At 47.1% G+C, this 20,516-nt stretch overlaps 1 protein-coding gene across 1 annotated transcript; it reads right to left on the reverse strand.

Moving 5' to 3' along the window:
* Window positions 1–1,436: 1,436 nt before the first annotated feature.
* Window positions 1,437–12,959, reverse strand: ZC3H12D (zinc finger CCCH-type containing 12D; the record flags this gene model as incomplete). Its single annotated transcript, XM_082480715.1, has 5 exons — window positions 1,437–2,482; window positions 3,213–3,319; window positions 5,092–5,326; window positions 6,325–6,464; window positions 12,577–12,959. The coding sequence occupies 5 exons, from the start codon at window positions 12,957–12,959 to the stop codon at window positions 1,437–1,439; spliced, it is 1,911 nt and encodes a 636-aa protein (XP_082336841.1).
* Between the last annotated feature and the right edge of the window lie 7,557 nt (window positions 12,960–20,516).

Below are 20,516 nucleotides of genomic sequence, written 5' to 3' on the forward strand. Positions count from 1 at the left end.
ACCACCACCAAAAACAAGCTGCTGATGCTTTTCAGAGGCAAACAGGTTAAAGTACCACCACTTTCACAAAGTGCATCATGTGATAATGTCACTGAAGGTAAATTACTACTCCTTAGTCACCTTTTTGAAAGCAAGAGAATTCAGAGTTGTCAGTGACGGCCATGTATAATTCCTGCCTGGGACCAACATCACCGACTGTACTTCAGAGAAGAACCTAACAGAGATATTGCAGTGGGGGAGAGTTTTTAAACTCCACCTGAATGTTGGACTTGATGAAGCATCAGTGCTAAGAGGAATGGAAAAAAAAAAAATTAAAAAAAAAAAGAGATTACATTGTTCAGAATAAAGTGCTTTAGATGACCATTTTATAATGTGTTAAAGCATTTCTAAAACATGTCATGCTGACATACTTAAACTTTGGTATAATGCCAAAAACCTTCAGGATCAACCTTAATGTTTGAATGACAACCTGAAGAATTCAGTGGAATAATGCAGAGATTAGCAGCTTTACAGCTTACTGAAAATCAAACGTGTCCCAACAGAACAGAGTTTAAATGTTCGTAACCATAAATCAGCTCTACAATTGCATTATGGGACCATGTTTGGTCATTAAGGGTTAAGGCAACAGTAGTTTTCTTGTTTGATACAACGGAGACACTTTAAAGCTCTTTGTTTGTTTGTTTTGTTTCCCCCTTGGCATCATCCAGGTTTCTTTTCTGAATTAACACCCCTGAGGCCTCAGTCCACATCAGGATGTACATTGAAGATGACTTCCCTGATTGGACTTAGGTTGTGCGAGATCCCTGAGGAAATGTACCTGTTGCAATCTTCAGGTGCTCTGCTGTACCTCCACCATCCCTGCTAGTGATTCTCTGTGTTCACAGCATTGGTTTATAAACACAAGGCGTATCCTTGAAAGCTCACTGATAGAGGGCTGGGCCTGTATGTGGCAATAATGTGGACCCAAAGATGTCTTCTAGCAGAGAGCGCAGCCCTGTGCTAGGGGAAATAGGCTAAATTACTTTTTAAGTTGCTGAGCAAGTAGTCGTGGGAGGTCTATGGAGAGGCCTTTACTGGGGACCATGGAGTATGGTTCTTTTACAGGAGTTGAACAATAGGTCAGGACTTTAAAAACATATCTAGTATTTCAAGGCATTAATGAAGATCTCTGCCATCCTGAAACTGGTCACCAGTGAGGTGAGAGGCCCAGTTACCCCAAGCCCTCCCATTCGCTTCCATGGGAGGTGAATGAGATCCCGCTGCAGGGACCGGCAGCATTTGCCTTGACTTGATGCCCCATCAATGCGATGTAGCTGGTTGATGCTTAGACTTGTCCTCCTGGAACAGCTATAACCCTTGCCATAAAGCTCTTTAATAACACTTAGTTAAGCCTCAGAGTAGCATCTTTTTGTCAGGAAATGTTTGATCTGGAGGCTTCACAAGTTTCTGTGTCTTTGAATCAGTAAAGTCAAGCTAGCAATATCCTTGATATTGGGGTACAAAGCCATGACGTGGTTCACCTCGTCGTAAGGGAAAAGGGAGCACAGGTCCCTGTGTATGTTTGCTTGCTGGGCAGATGGTGGCTTAGCAGCTGAGGGGGACCAGTAGTCACCGTAAGAGGCATCGGGGTAAGCATGGGCTTTCTGGAAGAAGCCCAGCCCGTTGCTGGAGTCTAACAGAAAGGGTTGCCCCGGGGGCCGGCTGGGGAAACGGTGACACTGCTGCTGCAGCTGATGCTCGCCGTACAAGTGAAGCGGATCAGGGGGAAGAGCTGCGGACTGCGGCAAAACATGGCACTGAGTCTCCAGGGCCTGTGTGTGCTGAGCACCGCCAGGGACATAGTGGCTCCTCTGACCCAGGCCGTGCATGCCGCAGCACTCCTGGGGCCAGCTGGCATCTGGGCACATCCTGCCCCGCGCAGGCGGGAGCACTGTTTGCTGGAAGGGATATCCCGGTAGGCAGGTGCGGTCCAAGTTATGGGGGTGATGAAGCGAGTACGGGTTGTGCCTGAGGTCACCACAGCAATGAAGGCTGTCCATCACCTCTCTGTCCTGAGAGGTACGCAGGGACCGTTTGTAGCTGTAGGTGTCCTCACTGATGGCCAGCGCTGACATCTTCTCCAGGAGCGGCTGGTCTCGCAGCAGCTCTGGCTGTAGCAACTGCTGGTCCGGCCCCAAGTCAGAGCCAGGGACACTGGCCCAGGCACTGGATGGCTGCTCAGAACAGCTTCCCCAGGACCACCCTGGGTGGCAGCAAGCCCCTGCGCAGCCCCTGGCTTCTGGCAGGGTTTCTGTGCAGGCATCAGATGGTGCAGCCTCTCCTCCTGTCCTGTACAGCAAGCGGTTACGCTTCTCCTCCTCTTTCCCACTGCTTAATGGGACCCTTATTTTGGCCCTGAGCTCATCAGCGACTGAGAGCTGAGCTTGATGGGGTCTCTCTGGGTGGTAAAATTTGCATTTATTGCCATAGGTGCATTTTTTACCTGGAAGAATTAAAAAAAAAAAAAAAAAAAAAAAGGAGGTCGTCATTAGCAGCCACATCAATTAACATACTTGTCACTTCTCCCCAGCTCTGTGCATTTGCAGGGGCGTGGGGAACACAAACAGCAAAGAGGGGAAGTGCTACTTTCCAATTCAGTACTTTTGACCTCAGATTTAAATACTGCTGACCGAAACAGCAGGGTGAAGCAGCAGTGAAAGGAAGTCCTTGCTATTTTGGAAGTGTCTGAAATTTATTAATGTTCTGGTTGCCATACTCAGACAAAAGGTTGCTTTAAAAAAAAAAAAAAAAGGCATAGGGTTTTACCTCTGAGAAGCCTCCAGATGAGTGGAAGGCTGTTGGGAGGGCAGAGAGGGGAAGCGTTTGGGTGCCACAATACAAATCCAGGCTGCAAAGGCGAAAGTGTGTGCAGGCTGGGGAGCCGGGGCGGGGGGGGGAGGGGGTCAGCACAGCCAGGGCACCTGGTTTGGGTGCTGCCTGCAGGGGAGGATGGAGTAGCCACAAGCAGCTGCTGCCTTTGTTGAGGCTGAAGCCACTTACCCAGGAGAGGAAAAAAGCACCTCACCCGTGAGCAGCCCAGACCCAAGGCCCCACCGCACGCAGCAGGACAGCGTGTGGCCACGGTGCCTGCCCTTAGCTGAAGGAAAGCGCCGCTGGGAAGCAAGGGGCAGGAGGGAGAGGGGTGGCAGTTCACAGCATGGAGAGAAACCCACCATAGGGACAAGGCTGCCATTTTGGTTCAGGAAGCACTGGCTTTTTGCTGAGGAAGTTATTAAGAGTGGGTCCATGCCGGCCTAAGGGATCATCAGGAGGCATAAACCTGAAAAAGGAAAAAGTCACGGGGCGAGGGGGTAACAAAAATACCTCAAGCTTTTGAAGCTAAAGTGCCATCACAGCTTGTGGCATGAGCTTAGGGCAGAAAATCCTTGTGATCCTTTTGTGGCCTGGCCGTCAGGAGTCAGGCAGGGTTACTAGACACAGTGCCCTCCCGCCTGCAAAGACAACAATGCTTCAGCTTCATGTAGTTGTTGGTTTTTTTCCTAGCAACTTAAAAAACTGGAAAGCACGGTGACTTGGCGTAGCTCCAGCCAACCAGTGGTCTCAGCCGTTGCAGCATCCTTCCTTTTTCTCTGAAGCAGCAGCAGGAGCACACTCTTCTGTGGTACCAGCACTGTGGTCCTCACCATCAGCTCCCTTCCCTTTTCTCTTACTAAATGCTTGCAGGAGAACAAGGATTAAAAAGCCAGCAGTCAATTCAGAGCTACAGCTGATCACGCACATGGTGTGATAAACAAGCCCAGCCTTTTTTCAAGGATTCAGTAAAAGCTTCCTGGTACAAGGTCTGCAAAACGCTCAGATAAAACGGTTTATTCTTCTATGCCAGTACCTGAATGTGGTGCTTCAAGAAGAAAACTAATTAGCGTCTCTGGACTTGTTCGCAAATGAATCTGCACTGCACTCACCCATGGAACAAGTCACTGTCGGATGAAGGGTGTCGCGGGAAGGAGGGGAAGGGAGGCACTCAGGGAATTTGGTTATCCACATAATGGGACTGAAACCTCCAACTTCAGGCTGTGGTTTTAGAGAGGTTCCCAAAGCTGTGCAAGAAAGTCCTACTGAAACTACTCAAACGCGCCTTACAGTAACAGCTAGACTTTCTGAAGGAAGGGTTCTGAAAAGGTCTGGGAATCCCTATGAAATAGGAAGGAAAATATCATATAAGTATTTGTAACCCATTAGTAATTAGGGAAGAAGCCTGGTGGAGCTGGGCTGGATGGAGCTGGACAGGCCAGAGCTTTGAGAAATACAGTATGCTGATGTTCAGCGACTGCATTTCTGTGAACAATGTTACAAGGAAAATGAAACCCAGTGCCAAGCACTCCCACCCAATTTTGGTGGTGGGAGAGCCGAGTCTCCATCCTGACCCATGGAGAGAGCCGCTGTGTGAGTCAGCATCTCTGCTCGCAGTCGTCCATGCACACTGGATGTCTCCGAGCGCATTTCCCCAGCCAAACTGGTGCCTGACAAACACCTCGGCTGCTAGGAAACTCAGACGAGGTTAGTAGGTACTGGTTTGAGAAGCATGCAGCTCAGCCTCGTGGGCACGGTGCAAGTGCCTTAATGAAAACCTTCCCCAGTGGGGATGGTTACGGGCCAGACAGACCAGCTTCTTGTCTCTCTTCTTCTAGAAAGTTATGATTACAAAATCACAGGAAAAAGAACTGTTCTGCTTTGTAGAGGAATTAAAAATACTGCCAGAGAGCCAGCCTTCTCTCATGGATGTAATTTGGTTTCTTATGGGAAATAGAAATTAAAAAATACCAAGCCTTGGGTTAACATCCCAGTTTGGATCAGCAAAGCTGGTCACTCTTGCTGCCGTTCAAACAGAGAAGTTCATTGAAGAGTGACGTGGGGCGTTTAAGATCAAAGCTGAAGGAACAGGAACTAAAGAAATGAGATAAGAAAATCTGCGGTAAATTCCTTTCAGAGAAAAAGCTTGTGTACTCTGCTACCAGTGGGAGGTGCGCTGATGTTGGAGCTGACTTGGCCCATAAAGTTTAAATTCAAGATTGTTGAACAACTGCCTCTTACCTGTTACTGACAAAAGAGTACATGAGTAGTCGCTGCTCAATAAACCATTTCCACTCGGGGTTTTCATTTTGGAGATCCCGGTAATGATCATTGGAAACAATGACTCCATCTTTCTCATAAGCAACTTTCACTATATAGCGATCATCGTAGCAAACTACCCTCTTGCCTTTCACCTTCCGGGATGGGGTGTACACAAGGATCGACTGCTTTTCAAGCTCTTCAAGAATGTGCTGATCTGGTGGGGTGGTTGGCAGAAAATAAAAATTAAAATAATAATGAATTAGTAATGACCAGGTCTCAAATGCATGCTAGAAGCCTACAGGAATCTAAAGATATTCCAGCACTGTAGGCACCTTAAAGCTGTGCGATTTTCAGATACACTGATATCTGGTGGTTGTTTGGCAGCTTGAAAATTAGGTCTTTTACAAAAGTATCTAATCTTAAAATTTGAGATACCTTTTTTATTTTTAAACCTTATCCAGAGAAGGACGGCTTGAATTCTACACCAGAGATACGCTGAACCGCTGTAGTTCCCTTTTCACCCCACTAGGTGCTAGAAGGCTTATAACCAGCCCTGGTATGAGTGTTACTAGGAGATAAAATGTGCCGGATAAAATAAATAAATAAACAAACTTCTTTTCCTGCTGTTGAGGACACTCTGGCTTCTTGTCATTAGTGCTACACAGAAAGACAGATCCCCAGCCGCCTCATCTGCAGCTGCAGATGCCAAGCTGCTGGCACACATCTGGCAGATCTAGTTCCATCCAAACTAAATCTCACCACCCTCCACAAACTTCAGATGGTGCGTTTCCTTCTCCTGGGAGAGGAACCCACGTAGCTCCTGTATTGGGGTAACAGGCTAACAGACAATAGTCATGCAGTAGTGAACGCTTCTGAAACTGCTGCCATTGGATAATGTGTGAAATGATGCTGTTGCCTCCTGGCTGGCCTTAAAAGTTCTGCAGACTTGTTGCAAGCTGACAAACTTGCTCTTTCTTTAACTCAGCTGGCAGTAACTTGTGCTTCTAAAGCAGAAGGCTCAACGCAGTGTAACGTAGCTGCTAGCCAGGAGCGTGCAGCAGTAAATTAATGACTAATTTAAGTGATGTAATCCTGAAATGCATCTTGCGCTGTGCTTGTCTTTACAGAGCAAAACTGTACTGGACTCTTCACACTCCTTGCCTCTACACTGCACCTAATGGTTGCCAAATTATGCCCAGGATGGTCACCTACCAGCAATTGGACTGTCTTGTCGAGGGGGCTCCTTTCTCCAGAGTGGGACAAAAACCTTGATGTACGTGTGCCCCCTTTCTCGAAACCAATCCACTGCCAGTTGGATCCCCCAGCAGGAGAATACCTCTTTGTTTCCATGACTATAAAAAAAAAAAAGGAGGAGGATGGTGAGGCAAAGCTTTCAAGAAGCTTAGAGTTCTCTTTAACTGAGCTAGTAATGAAAAGGCAAAACAAACAGCTTTTGTGTCATTCACCAGTTTCCAAGAAAATAACCTGGCAGGGCGTCCCGGTTGTACAGATCCAAAGACCTCCTCCAGCAGAACCAGCAACTTGCTATCTGGAGCAGTTTGGATACTTAAAACCAGAGGTATCCTCTCCCCCATTTCTATGACCTGCCTGCTACTTCCCTCTGTATCTGGATGGACTTGGGCCCTAAAGTACCAGCAAGATCTTAGGCTGTGTCAGACCCTTCACGTGCCTTGTCTGATAGTGATTTGAGGAGTGAGAGTTTCTTCCACCACAAGCGGGAACCCATGAGGGTCTCCTATGAGAAACAAGATGTGGGAATTTTCTTCTGTGGTAGGTGACATTAGAGATTTTAATGTCTGAGGCGGCTGCAAACATGATCGAAGATCATTCAGCTGCTGACCTCTCTTGGAAACAGTAGTCAAACTGTGGGGGAGGCAAAACTGTAAGAGGCAGGATGGGAAATACGGAACACCTAACCCAGGACACCAAAAAAGGGACGAGATCTCAGTGGACATCAGTGCCATCTTTATCTTGCTCTAGTGGGTGTATTTTCCTACAAAGAAGTAGGAAAACCCTAGGACAGGTGCTGCAGAGGATACAGGCAAGGCGGGTTCTGGAGCATTATCAATATTCATAGAATCATAGAAATGTATAGGTTGGAAGGGCACTTTAAAATCATCTAGTTCAACCATCAACCTCACACAGCCAACACCACCACTAAACCACGTTTATGCATCTTTTAAATACCTCCAGGGATGGTGACTCCACCACTTCCCTGGACAGCCTGTTCCAGTGCTTGGTAACTTCTCAGGTAAAGAGATGTTTTCCTAACATCCAATCTAAGCCTCCGCTGGCACAACTTGAAGCCATTTCCTCTTGTCCTATCACTTGTTACTTGGGAGAAGAGATCGACCCCCACCTCGCTAAAACCTCCTTTCAGGTAGTTGTAGAGAGCAATAAGGTCTCACCTGTTTCTCCAGACTAAACAACCCCAGTTCCCTCAGCCACTCCTCGTAAGACTTGTTCTCCAGACCCCTCACCAGCTTCGTTGCCGTCCTCTGGACACGCTCCAGCACTTCAATGTCTTTCTTGTAGTGAGGGGCCCAAAACTGAACACAGTATTCGAGGTGGAGCTTTACCAGTGCCAAGTACAGGGGAACAATCGCTTCCCTAGTCCTGCTGGCCACACTATTCCTGATACAGGCCAGGATGCTATTGGCCGCCTTGGCCACCTGGGCACACTGCTGGCTCATTTTCCACCATCTGTCAACCAGCACCCCCAGGTCCTTTTCTGCCGGGCAGCTTTCCAGCCACTCTTCCCCAAGCCTGTAGCGCTGCACGGGGTTGTTGTGACTCAAGTGACACAGAAAACCACCTCAAGAAAAACAATTAGGAGTGATATCCTTCTTGAGTTTTCCCCCCCCACACTGAAAGTTCTTACTCCTTGTCATTCTCTTATCTAAAATTTGACTACAGTGCAGTGCACATGTAAAGGAAGATAATTTTTTAACTACCTCTGCACAAGGAAACAAAAACGAACTCTACACAAAGTCCTAAAATGGACAAATGCCCTCACAGTATCTACAGAAATCTCATCCTTGTACTTTGAGCTTTCTGGATAATATCACCACAGTCTCACTCAGGCTTTCACCTCTGCAGAACGTACTTGTAAAAGGCTCTCTTGGTTACTACACCTACCTGCAGTGACAGACCAAGTCAACGATGATGCTGCTGCCTTAAATGCCTCTCTCCCCACCATCCCCCAGGAATTCAAGTGTAGGTTCTGCCTACATCAATCTCATAATCAAAGCTCCATCTTACACTGAATAAAAGTTTCAGTGCTGGAATGGTGTTCACAAATGAAAAACAGTACAGTTTGGAGGAAAACCCTGGTTGTTTATTAATAGCTACCTAGGCAATAGGTAGTCTTAAAAAAAAAAACAACAAACCCACCAATAATAAATGGTCTGAAGTGCTGGACACATCTAAAGTCTATCTTAGAGCAACTGTTCTGTTTGGTTTTCAAGGACAAGATCTGCCCAGGATAGGTATAAAGTCACCTGGACAGGTGAATTGCAAATGCAGATGCCTTTTTCAGATAACTGCCTTTAAAGGGAAGTCTAGGTACAACTTTAATGCCAGTGACTCAAACAAAATTCAACAGCAGCCTGCTTTAATATTGACTACTCATACATACATACAACCTTGTCAGCTTTAGGAAAGTAATTCTGGATGTATCCCCAGTGTAGAAGATAAAGCACTCAAGCACAAGTGATTCGGCCAAAAGGCCAAGCAGAACAAGCAAGAAGAGGCACCCGGAATTGTTTCTCAGCTTTATCACTTAATCCAGTTGCTGCTGTATGGCTACAGCCAAACCTGGGGAACACGTATCTAAAATAGTATGTGCACACACGGTGCGCTGCAGCGTCAACACAGCAGAACACCGTGTCTGCCGTGCAACGGAGCAGGGGCTTTAAAACTTCTCATTCTCCTGCATGGTCAATTTGTGTTGCCTGATGACAGATCTGTGGAACTCAGTCCCATCGCTCTCTGTCCTGTCAGCAACAGGGTATGTCACGCTTGGGTCACAGATCAGCAGGGCCCTTCTCTCAGAAACCAATTTGTTTTTAAACTGTGGTATTCAAATGCCTTTGAGAAGACATTTAGTCAAAAGAATTCCTTTTGGAAACGTCAAATAGCCCCATCCCCACCTGGTCATGACACAGCATCAGCCACAGCTTTGGCAGAAGGGAGACAGCCTAAGGCAGAACTCCACTGGCCTAGGTAAAGCCTTAAAAACTGGGTGTAAGTGCACGTGCTAAACTAGATAGCCTCTTTGGTGTGCAGCGAGTGGGGTTATGACAGTTCCCTTTTCGTATTAACACAACTCAATTTATTTTTTTCCACTAGCCTTGCTAAACCCTCCTGCCCACCTCCCATGGAGGGGCTGGCAGACAGCTAAGTTTCTCATTACATCTGATGGAAACGCAAAGTGTATTGAGACATCTGACTAGTGAGACTGGCTGGAGGCAAGGTTGTTTTCCATTCGGTTTCTACGGACAGGCTGATTGATGATCAGAGACCGCCAACTCACCCGCTTTATTACCCTGGGGAATATACATCCCTTGCAAAACCTTGCACTCCACAATGGGCCTTCCACACCAATTCTGCAATGTTCCAGAAACGCCAGTCCCAAGACAGAAATACAAATGCTCGAGCTGCTTTTCTCTATCCAAGCAACACACCACCTCGCCAAGCTTCAACTTTTTGACAGCTTCATCCCCAAACTGCTGCTTCTCCTGCACTTTTATGGTTGTTGGTGTTGATGATGATGAAGTTTTCATGGCAAGGAAACCTAACATCCCTTTTCCCTGACTATGCTGCAAACAGCCCTTCTCCATCTGACAGGAGCAAACCAGAAAAATTAAAACAAGGATACCAAAAGCACTCACCGAGTCCATCCCATTAGCCAAAGTAAATGTCATTCAGCACCGCTCTGGAAAGGCATCTAGGAGAGGAAAGCAGTTCCATCCAGGCTGTGTTTGTTCAGTATGAACTAACAAGCTCAATAGTCTTCTCCATCGTGCCAAATGGCCTTTAACTTTATCAAGACAGAGGTTGGGAATGTCTGAGAGGAGCTCTAAAACCTTTGCCTGTTTGAAACTTCACATTCTTCTGATTCCTTTCAGGTGAAAGATGAGGAATCCATGGCAGAACACTAGCCTTCAATAATCTAGCAGGCAAACATCTCTCAGCCTAAAATTTTGGAAATTATTCCAGAAAAAGATTTAAATTTTATATGCCAGAAGCATGGGTGGCTTCTTGAAAACCCATTTAGGTGGCCATGTGGTCTAGGAAAGTGATACGGCACTCTGGCTCAAGCCATCTGCTGCACATACCTGTAATGACATTTGGTTTACATAATCTCTGTCGAGCAAGCTCCCGTGCGTGGGCTCATGCAGCAGGATGGTCTCGGAGCTTTCTCAGCATACTCCAAGCTCAAAACAAGCACTCTCTCATTAGCCACCAACCTACTCTGGGCCTCCTGCTCAGTGGCAAAGGTGCATCTTCTGCCATCTTGGAAACAATGCTGTTTTCTGCCTTGTCCACCTCTGCCTGCTCTAAAAAAAGCCCTGGTAAATCGGGGAGGACAAGGTTGGGCCAAGAGAATGGAGCACATGGCCAGTCAGGGGTAGCGTTGCCCCTAACGCAATGAAAGGGTAGGTGCTCAGCTCAGCCACTCTGCCTGAATGGGTCCTCCTTCCTTTTGCAGAGAGGCAAGAAGGACACCCTAAGAAGGGTCTAGGGTGAAAATGCAAATGGGAGCAGGAGACCCTAATACCTGGCTACCAAGCTCATGGTGCAGCCAAGGCTAAGCAATTTTGCTCTGTTCATAGAATCATAGAATAGTTTGGGTTGGAAGGGACCTTTAAAGGTCATCTAGTCCCGCCCTCCTGCCATAAGCAGGGACATCTTCAACTAGATCAGGCTGCTCAGAACCCCATGCAAGCTGACCTTGAATGTTTCCAGGAATGAGGGATCTACCACCTCTCTGGGAAACCTGTTCCAGCATTTCATCACCCTTGTGTATTTCTCACTGCTCGTGAGCTGCCCTGACCGAGGAAGCCCTTGTTTTCAGATGGGATTTCTCCCTTCATCCAGAAGATGGCATAATTTACTTAGTCTCCAGTTGCTCTGGATGTGCTTGTCCTCTTTGCCCTCTAACCAGGGGTAATGTGGTCCCATCTCACCTCACACCAAAGCTAACCGAAGGAGGAAGCCCTCCTCTGGCCCGTCCCAGCCTTCGAGGATGGGCTTGGCCATGCTGAGCGGGAAGGGAAGTTAACAGGGAAAAGCAGTGGAGAGCCAGTGCGTCCTGGACTCTTGACTGCTAGGGCCTCTGGGTGTTCATATTGCTCGGGTAAGCCGAGGCCAATCCCACTGCTGTCTTTGAACTTCCCATCGACAGGGACGTGCCAGGCTCCCCATCAGTACGAGTGCTTTCACAGTGTCAGGACACTGCTTAGGAAATGAAATTGGCCAGCATGGGCTGCTATGAGATGTCATAGAATCATAGAATCATAGAATGGTTTAGGTTGGAAAGGACCTTGAAGATCATCAAGTTCCAACTCCCTGCCATGGGCAGGGACACCTCTCACTAGACCAGGTTGCCCAAGGCTACGTCCAGCCTGGCCTTGAACACCTCCAGGGATGGAACCTCAACAACCTCTCTGGGCAACCTGTTCCAGTGCCTCACCACCCTCAAAGTGAGAAACTTCTTCCTAATGTTTAATCTGAATCTGCCCTCCTCTAGTTTAAAGCCATTCCCCCTCATCCTATCGCTATCGTCCTATCACTCTTTCCCAGAAACAGACTCAATTGAGGAAGAAACAAGGCTATTTAGTAGAAAAGTCAACTATTGATTTCCTTATATTTCCAATAAAATGAAGCCAAACCGAAACCCAACAAAAATATACAAGCAGGGAACAATGCTGGGGTTTACTTGCAAGGCAAAACAGTACAACTGTGATGTTGTTAGGAACGGCAGCCACCCATCTTTATTTTCCCTCTCCTTCTTAAGCTAGTTGGGTTGTTCTATCTGGTCATCAGTTTTTCCTGGAAACACCTCAGTATACAGGTTCAGAAATTGTAGGTACCCATTTGAAAAGGCAGGGAAACATCAATGGCGAACTAAAAGGGAGGGAGAGCTGCTGAATCATCCTGCCATAAACAGCAGTGGTTAGCTAGCTGGTGGGTTATAAAAGGTCAAAATGCAGAGCAAGCCAGTGATTGCATTTGGCATGTGTATCTGCGGGCATAGAGATAGCAGGTCCCCAGAAGCTGTGCCTCAGCCAAAGAACAAGAGTAAGCAGTGGTTCATACATTATACATTAAATACATCGATGCACCTCTCACCTGAAGAAAAAACACACTTCGAGCCATCAGCTTTAAAAGTCAAAAGCTTCAGAGGAAAAGAGCTCCCTTTTAGGAGACAGAGCTTACCTCATTGCAACATTGCTGCCATCGATCACAATGGGTCTCAAGTGGTCGGAAGAATCACTCTCGTCTTCTCCAAGCAACTTTGACCCTTGTGAAGTGCTACATGATCCACGGGCAACAAGTTTTAGCTGGGAAGTTTGAGCCTGGCTCTCCAGAGCTTGAGGTTTGCTCCCCATCCGAATCAGCTCTTTCAGCACATCATCCTCCAGGGCCTCTTGGCCCAGGTTCTCCAGCACTTTGCAGATGTCCTGCTTACCATAGCCCAGCTTGCAGAAAAAATCCAGCTTGCTCTGGTGCACTTCCACCCCCGCTGTAGGAACTTTTCTGGAGCGTGGTGGCACTGGCTTGCTAGAAAGTGAACTGGCCAGTGCCATCCTAGCAGGCATTTACGTTCCTTTAAACCCAGTGCTCCTGTCTTCCCAGTCTTGTCCAACAGGCATCAGCTTTAGGTGCAGGAAAGACTAGAAACAACACAACCCAAGCGTTAAGGAAGAATGTGCGATCTCAGTTATTTGCCCAGTGCACAGCAAAGAGACCACCTGATCTGCTGGCTTCTCACTGAAGAGACTGCCCGGTCTTCTTTCAACATTTCAGCGCTTTTCTGCTCCACTCTTATTTATAAAAGCACTGGAGTGTCCCGTGCCACGTTTGTCACTCTCCAGGCATTATGTCAGACAGGTGTCATCCTACTTCATGAGCTATGCAAGCCTGTCTGTACAGCGACACGCTGTATGCGTAAGTTTGTTCTTCAGACTTATCTCACAGGAAATGATATGAAGGACGGTGTAACCGGGGATTTTCAATTTGCTCAGTGTGGTTTGTGAGCCGCAGATAAAAATCTGTCGAATGTTGTTGGATGAGCTCAGATGCCATAGCAACCTAACAAGTATAGCACAATTCATTGAGTGATTTAAGGAAACAAGTTGTTTGCAAAGTAGCCGGGAACTCTGAACTTTGTTTTTATAGTTTTGTATGTGTCCGTGCATGTACACACAGACATACCTTATGAAATTCTGTCACTCATCTGTTCCGATGATGCCTAACTTACTCTTTTCCTGTTATTTGCTATGTCACTGAGGGCTTTTATATTCAGAGAAGAGGCTTGTTTTTCGAAAGCTGCTGGGGCAGTGATTGGAAGCAGGCAATCAGAAAAGCGTTTTGATTTCACTTAGATTTATTGTCATGAGAAACTGGTAATTCAGAAATGAGGGTGCAGAAGTAGCAGAAAGCTACTTCAGGCTTCTCCAGAACTGCACTATTTACATTTCTGGTCTACCCAGTAAATGAAGGTGATGGGCAGCAGACACAGGCATACCCAGAGCTGCTTCAGCCCAACAAGCATGGCAAGAGCAGGACATACATGGCGACCACTCATCCATCAAGCCAAACATCTTCGGCCACTGTTGGCGTGCTTGCAGCAATGCTCCTCTCACCACACCTCTGCAATTATTGATGCCACCTGGATAAAAGCTGTGGCTGGTTCGTCCACCCACATGTAGGATGCAAGGACAGCCCACTTCTTTTCACTAATTGCGGCCAGCAAATGACGCAGGATTGTCTGACCAAACAACTACCTCCACGATGAGCCCAGAGCCATAACCACATCTCACCCACCGGCTCCCCTTCCCAGCCCGCCCCACACACCGCCGGCTGCTCCCTGCCCAGTAATGGGCCACCCCAGGAGCTCAGAAGCCAAAACCATCTGTAGGAAGGCACAGGGGGACTGGAGACAGGGAGACGGGAGAGGACCGTGAGTGCAGCTCCTCCCCGAGGCATTAAGGGGCTCCCTGGCCTATGGGGAAGAAACCTGCATTGGGTTCGGTTAATTTAAAACCGATTCGTTCAGTAGGAAAAACTGATAATTAGTTATTAACCCCACCTCATACAACTTTGACCTTTACTTTTCTACAACAGCCTTATAACTTCCAGGTATTCTCCTGGGGAAGAAATCTGGCACTTTATTAAAAAGTGACAAATATCATCAGTAAAATAAAAAACACCTTAAGTATGTCACATACATAAGGGGAAAGCAGTTACCATGTGTATTTTTCTATCTAAACGAAAATGCTGCTTATTTTAGCTGTAGGCTTGACGGGTTTTCCTCACAGCGCACTCCACAAGTGTCGCAGTTCTTACATCTAATCCTTGCTTTTAATTCATGGACTGAAGATGAAAAGGAATTTGCCTGCTTTTTTATTACTGAAATGGTTTCTCATCTTTGAAATAACTACTGAAATACATTATTATATCTTTGTACCTGAAAATAGCTGAAGCTGTCGCAGCTGGGCTGGCGATGTAACAAACCCTGCTTCCAGGTGTGCGGTCAGTGGCTCCAAACACTTATCACAGGTACTACTTGATTATATTTTTTTATGTCTAAATTATTTTAATAAATTATTGTAAGTTAAAAACTTTAGTTGCTACCTGTCATCAGGTTGAAAAGAAAACGTTTAATACATATTTTAATACCCATCACTACTATTTTTTAAATGTCCTTCTATCTATTCTGATGCTTTTTCTTTTCTTTCTTTTTTTTTCTTTCTTAATATCAGAGCAACTTCCCACGTTCACATCACATTGTGTCATGTGTACGTTTGTCCTGGATTTCATCAGAAAGTAGGTTCAATTCAAACCATCACAATTCTACCAGACACTTTTCCATCTGCAGAGGCCACGTCCGCCTCGCAGCACGCACCCAGCAGCAGCACCACAGGCGAGCACCTGCTGGATGAAGGCTGCTCACCACATCGCTTTCCCAGCCCCATCCCAGGAAGCCCCCAGGCCCGTGGTCTGCGGCTGCAGCCTTTGCTTCCTGACAGGCAGCATTTTGCAAGGCTTGGCCCTTCTGCACGAGCACTGAACCCCCCTCAGCTTGGGGAGCTGGGGCAAGGCGCAGGAAAGGCTGGAGCTCTGGGTGGCTGCCTGGGGTGGAGACGGCGCAGTATCAGCCATCACCAGCAACGCGCTAGTTCGGCAAAGTTAACCACTGGATTTCTGCTGCTGCTTGGCCAATTATTATAAGTGAGTAATACTGTGACTGCAGGGTTTTCACCACAGAGAGAAAAAGTTTGAACCCCTGAGATAAAAGCCTTGGTTACAGCCAACACTGAGGTCACCCTCCTAAAGAGAGAATTCAAGGATAATAAAATCACTAGCTTACACGCTAGTAAACAGTCAGTAGCGTGCCCAAGTCCAACAGGTCAGTTGGTTGCTTATAACCAGCACAAAAGCTTATGACAAGAGAAAACGTGTATGACAGAGTCCAGCTTTTACTATGACAGCTAAACAGGTTGTGAAATCCCATTTATAAATTTTATGACTATTGTTTTCAAATTACTTGGATTTCCTCCTGCCCATTTCCTCCTGCCACTTTCCTCCCTCCCCATCACCTCAGAGACCCTGTTGAGAAGCTGCTTTTGTTTTCCCTCCACTGTAGAGCCAAAGTCTTCTCATTTCCCGGCTAAATTTATCCACAGGTAATCGTGTGCCCATCCTATGTTCTAGGTTAAAAAGCACTCCTCTCTGCCTGCGGTGGCGTGTCCCCTCTGGCATACACACACACACACACACACACACACACACACAGAGGGTATGGCTTTAGCCATGTTTCCGAAATTCTATTTTAATCTTAACGTTTTAGCTATTAAAAAAAAATACTTTGGACCAAAATCACAGAATCATAGAATGGTTTAGGTTGGAAAGGACCTTGAAGATCATCGAGTTCCAAATATTGAAAGGCCTGTCAGGGTCTTCCCTCTTTTCTATATTTTGACACATTTGGAAGATTAGAAAATAATAATTCAAACTTCTTGTAAAAACTTTCCAAAAAAAAGTAGGGGTTATATTCTAATTCCTCATCTTGAATGGCTTTAAAGAATAATTTTTGCCTAGTCCTTCCACCAGGTGTTTGCTCCAGTTGTGCACAGTCAGAGCGGGACCATGTGCCCCGCAGGTGTGTGTTTAAGCAGCACCTCCAGCGGCCTCGCTCACTCCACAGAACCACAGTAAGGACCGGTTTGACTCAGGGGGAGCAGAGGCTCCTCAAAGCCCCCCCCAAAGCCCCGTCCTGCCCGAGTGGTGGCAGCAGGGACAGAGAGGAACACAGCCCCAGCCAGACCTGGCACTGGTTGAGGCAGAGCAGGTTCGGGTCTATCTCTAAACTAGGCATGTCCATGCTGAGGGACACCAGGAGGACAGCAACAGCCCTCTGCCGTGACAGTGCTCCCCCTCACACCTTAGGTCTGGGCTGTTTCTTCTTCCTCCTCTGTCCCTGAGAATCACGCCGCAAACCACTTGAGCCCACCAGCCCATCTGAGCCCTTCCACGAGCCGTGTCTCTGAGAGAAGATGGGCTGCTCTGCTTTCAGGAAAATACGAATTTTTACTCTCATAAATTAGAGATGCACACAAACTCTTAATAGCAGCAGTCATTTGTCATCTTGATGACTAAGAAGGGATTTGCCTTTTTCTTCCCAACCTTCCCGGCTGTGTTTGCCAGAACCCAAAAAGCAAACACCCCAGAGCGCGAGCCCTGCGCACAGGTAGCCCCGTTTGCTTACGGCAAAATTGGCTCCTTACCCGCCAGCTGCGATTTCTGCGTCCCAGCGATACCACCCCACCATTCGTGAGCCAGAAGCTGGATCCAGAGCAGGACCGGGCTCACAAGGAAGTCGTCGTCCCGTATTTAGAGGCTTTATGGCAAGGCTGAGAGCAAATAAGTGCAGTGAGCAGGTTAGAGCTCGTTCTATAGGAAGGTTTTACTTCCTCATTTGGCTGGCAGGGCTCTCATTTAACTGCACAGGTTGATAAACTTTCACTTCATTTTTCAAAAGGAAGAAGAAGAAAAGAAAAAAAAAAAAAGAAGAAAAAAAGAGGTTCCTAATACATCTCAGTTCTGAGTCACAGGCAAAGATTAGTCAAACCCACTCTGGCAGGGATCCACAACACCGGGCAGTAAGAAAATGGCATATGAATTCTGGGGCAAGTGAATTTTTCCGCCAGGGATGCTTATTTTAACCTCATTCCCCTGCATCTGGCAAATTTCTGACCTTCAGGGCCACATGGAAAAAAATGTTTAAAACATCAACATTGTGCATAATGACTTGACATTGCAAAGCCTCATTCAAACACCTCCACACCTGAGGGAACCTACTCTGGGAGACTACAGTAAAATATCGAAAACCAAAGCAAACACCCAACCTACTGGCACCTCGATTGAAAGACTGCTACAGAGACGCACAGCCTGTCCACAGCAAAGACCGACAGGCGCTTCCCAATAGAAACCTGAGGTTTTCCCCTGCTTGTTCCTCACCTTGCTGCAAACAAACGTGCCCCAGATCCACTTTTAGGCAGAGGGGAGGGTTGGAGTTGCAAGGAGGGGTTAACCTCTGGGACCCTTTGGATGCTGCAGACAGCTCTGCAGGTGCAGGTTGGGGTTATCCCAAGAGCGCCTCTGCCACTGCCACAAGGTGACACACCAGAGAAGGGCTGCCCTTTCCCGGCCAGAAATTCCCCCCTACATGCGTACTTTGCGAGAGGAAGCCAAAAAGTGGCCAAAGCTTTGGGAGTGGCATCCTGTCTAATCCAAAGTCTGGTTGCTGGTGAGCGAGCCTCACCACCGCTTGCCAGTGGGTTCCAGTCAATGGTTACGCCTTTGCATCGCACCCGGGAAGGCTCCGGGCCCCGGGCTGCCCCGCTGCTGGGCAGAGCAGTGTCCCCGCGGTCACAGGGTAAAAGGGCAGCGCACAATCTGTTGCTTCCAGCGGCACAAAACTTCCTCTGATCCACAGAGGTCTGGCCGGGCAGGTTACCAGCTGCAGATATAGGGAAGCATTCCTAAACTATACACACTTGTTAGTTTTCGGCTACCCAGAACAGCTACAGAGGAGCCTTTGACTCCACGTCCCTGGAGAAGAAGGATCTCCTTTGCTGCCTTTAAACCGGCAGAACGCCAAACAGCTCATCACAAGCCCACCGCGGGGCAGTACGGTTGGAAAGGAAAGAGAAAGCTGCTGCATTATTTATAATCCAGGAAGGCAACAGAGCAAAGCATACGACATCACATAGTATCGTTTTAACTCCTACTTCTCAGTAAAACGGGGTTTTTTACTACATAAATAAGAACAAACCAGAGCTTATAAAAAGAAACGAGAAGAAAACGAGATAACAGAATTTTGCACTCGTCTTTCATCTGCAATGAAATGACTAAACCCGTCTACTGTAAAAAGCCGTGAGCAAAAAACTTCAGCATCATTCAAATCATAGTCAGCCAGGAAGACCCTTACCCAGTTCCTGACATCTGTTAAGGGCCTTTACCTGGCTGATCGCTAGTTGAGAGACAGAAGACCATGCAAAATAAAGGATCATAATTAATCTTTCAGATGGTCTCAGACCCTTTCGCTCACCAGCGCAGATAAACATTTGAGCGCCCAGGGCTGTGCTTTCAGTGTCCTGGTTTCAGCTGGGAAAGTTATTTTTTTTTTTTCTAGTAGCTGCTGCGTTTTGGATTTAGTGTGAGAATAACGTTGAGAGCACATATTATTTTAGTTGTTGCTAAGTGATGTTTACGTTAGTCAAGGACTTTATCAGCTTCCCATAGAAGCTAAGAGGGAGCATAGACAGGACAAGTTGGCCAAAGGAACATTCCATACCATAGACATCATGCTCAGTATATAACTGGGCGTTAGGCGGGGGGCAGGGATCACTGCTCACGACACCGATCATCGGGCGGCGAGAGTGACTTGTATCATTTTATTTTGTGTATTCTTTTACCATTATCATCATTGTTGTTATTATTTTTCCCTTCTGTTACTGTTCTATTGCACTGCCTTTCTCTCAGCCCTCCTTTTCTCCCTCTTCTCCCTCTCCTGCTGGGGCGGAGCGGGGGGGGAGGAGGGGGCAGTGAGCAAGCGCCTGTGCGGTCCTCGTTGCTGCCTGGGGTTAAACCACGACACGGAGACGTTTCCTTTCTCTGCTGTGCTCCCTCGTGCTGAGAAGCACGCTGAGCTTCCACGGATTTATTGTCACTCAATGGTGTTATGTTCAAGAGCTACAGTGGGAGAGGGTTTTGGAGAGGAAGATTCCCCCCCCCCCCGCTAAAGGGTGTTCCTACGTTGAGCTGAAGGCTGAGCATTGTGAAACAACTAGACCTTCACCGGAAAGAAACATTACCAACCTCAAAACAAGATACCCTCGTTGTGACAGCTCCTGGAGGCTACGGAGAGGACCAAGCATGACTCATAAGGAGGTTTCCCGTGCAAAACCACTTTCCTGATGGTGTTAGGCTTTCGCGTGGAAAAAAAACATTCTCTTGAAACTGGTAGTGTGGAACACCACAGGTGTTTTGGTCTACACACCCCAGTGAGCTATTTGCTTTGCTAAAGGAAACAGTCATTTATTGCATCAGCACCAGAGAAAAGCGTTATTACTGTCTTCCTCATCTGAAAAAGTTCACCTGCTGGGAAAATCAAACAAGCGTAGGTGGCCGTAGTATCACAGGGAAAATTCTTTAGCCCCTAACCAGCAGAAGACAGTCAGGATAAAGCAAGCGCTTAATCAAATGCAGGTCTGTTGCCAGGAATATTTTAAATAGTTCCTGGAACTAATACATTCCCCATCCTGCCTCCAGCAAGAGTATCTGCCTACTGCCTTCAGCAAGGCTCAGGTCAGACCCTCAGCCACACTCTCTCCATTCAACCTGCCGTTCACTAAGAATAAGAAGTCACCGTTACACAGTAGGAGCTACGCTCCCAACTTTAAATACGGGTTTTACACATTATTAGGCAAAGTCTAGATGTTTTCTGCCAGTGAAATTCTCTCCCCCTTGGAGACAGTGAAAATTTTGACTTGGAGACAGGCGTTCACCCCCAAAATTTACATCACTAACTTAACAGGTCCTGCTGGAGTGATGGATCAGTTATTGCCGGGCAATCCCGTACTGAGGCT

The sequence above is a fragment of the Vanellus vanellus genome (genome assembly GCF_965231255.1).
Source record: "Vanellus vanellus genome assembly, chromosome: 3".
In the NCBI taxonomy this organism is placed as follows: Eukaryota; Metazoa; Chordata; class Aves; order Charadriiformes; family Charadriidae; genus Vanellus; species Vanellus vanellus.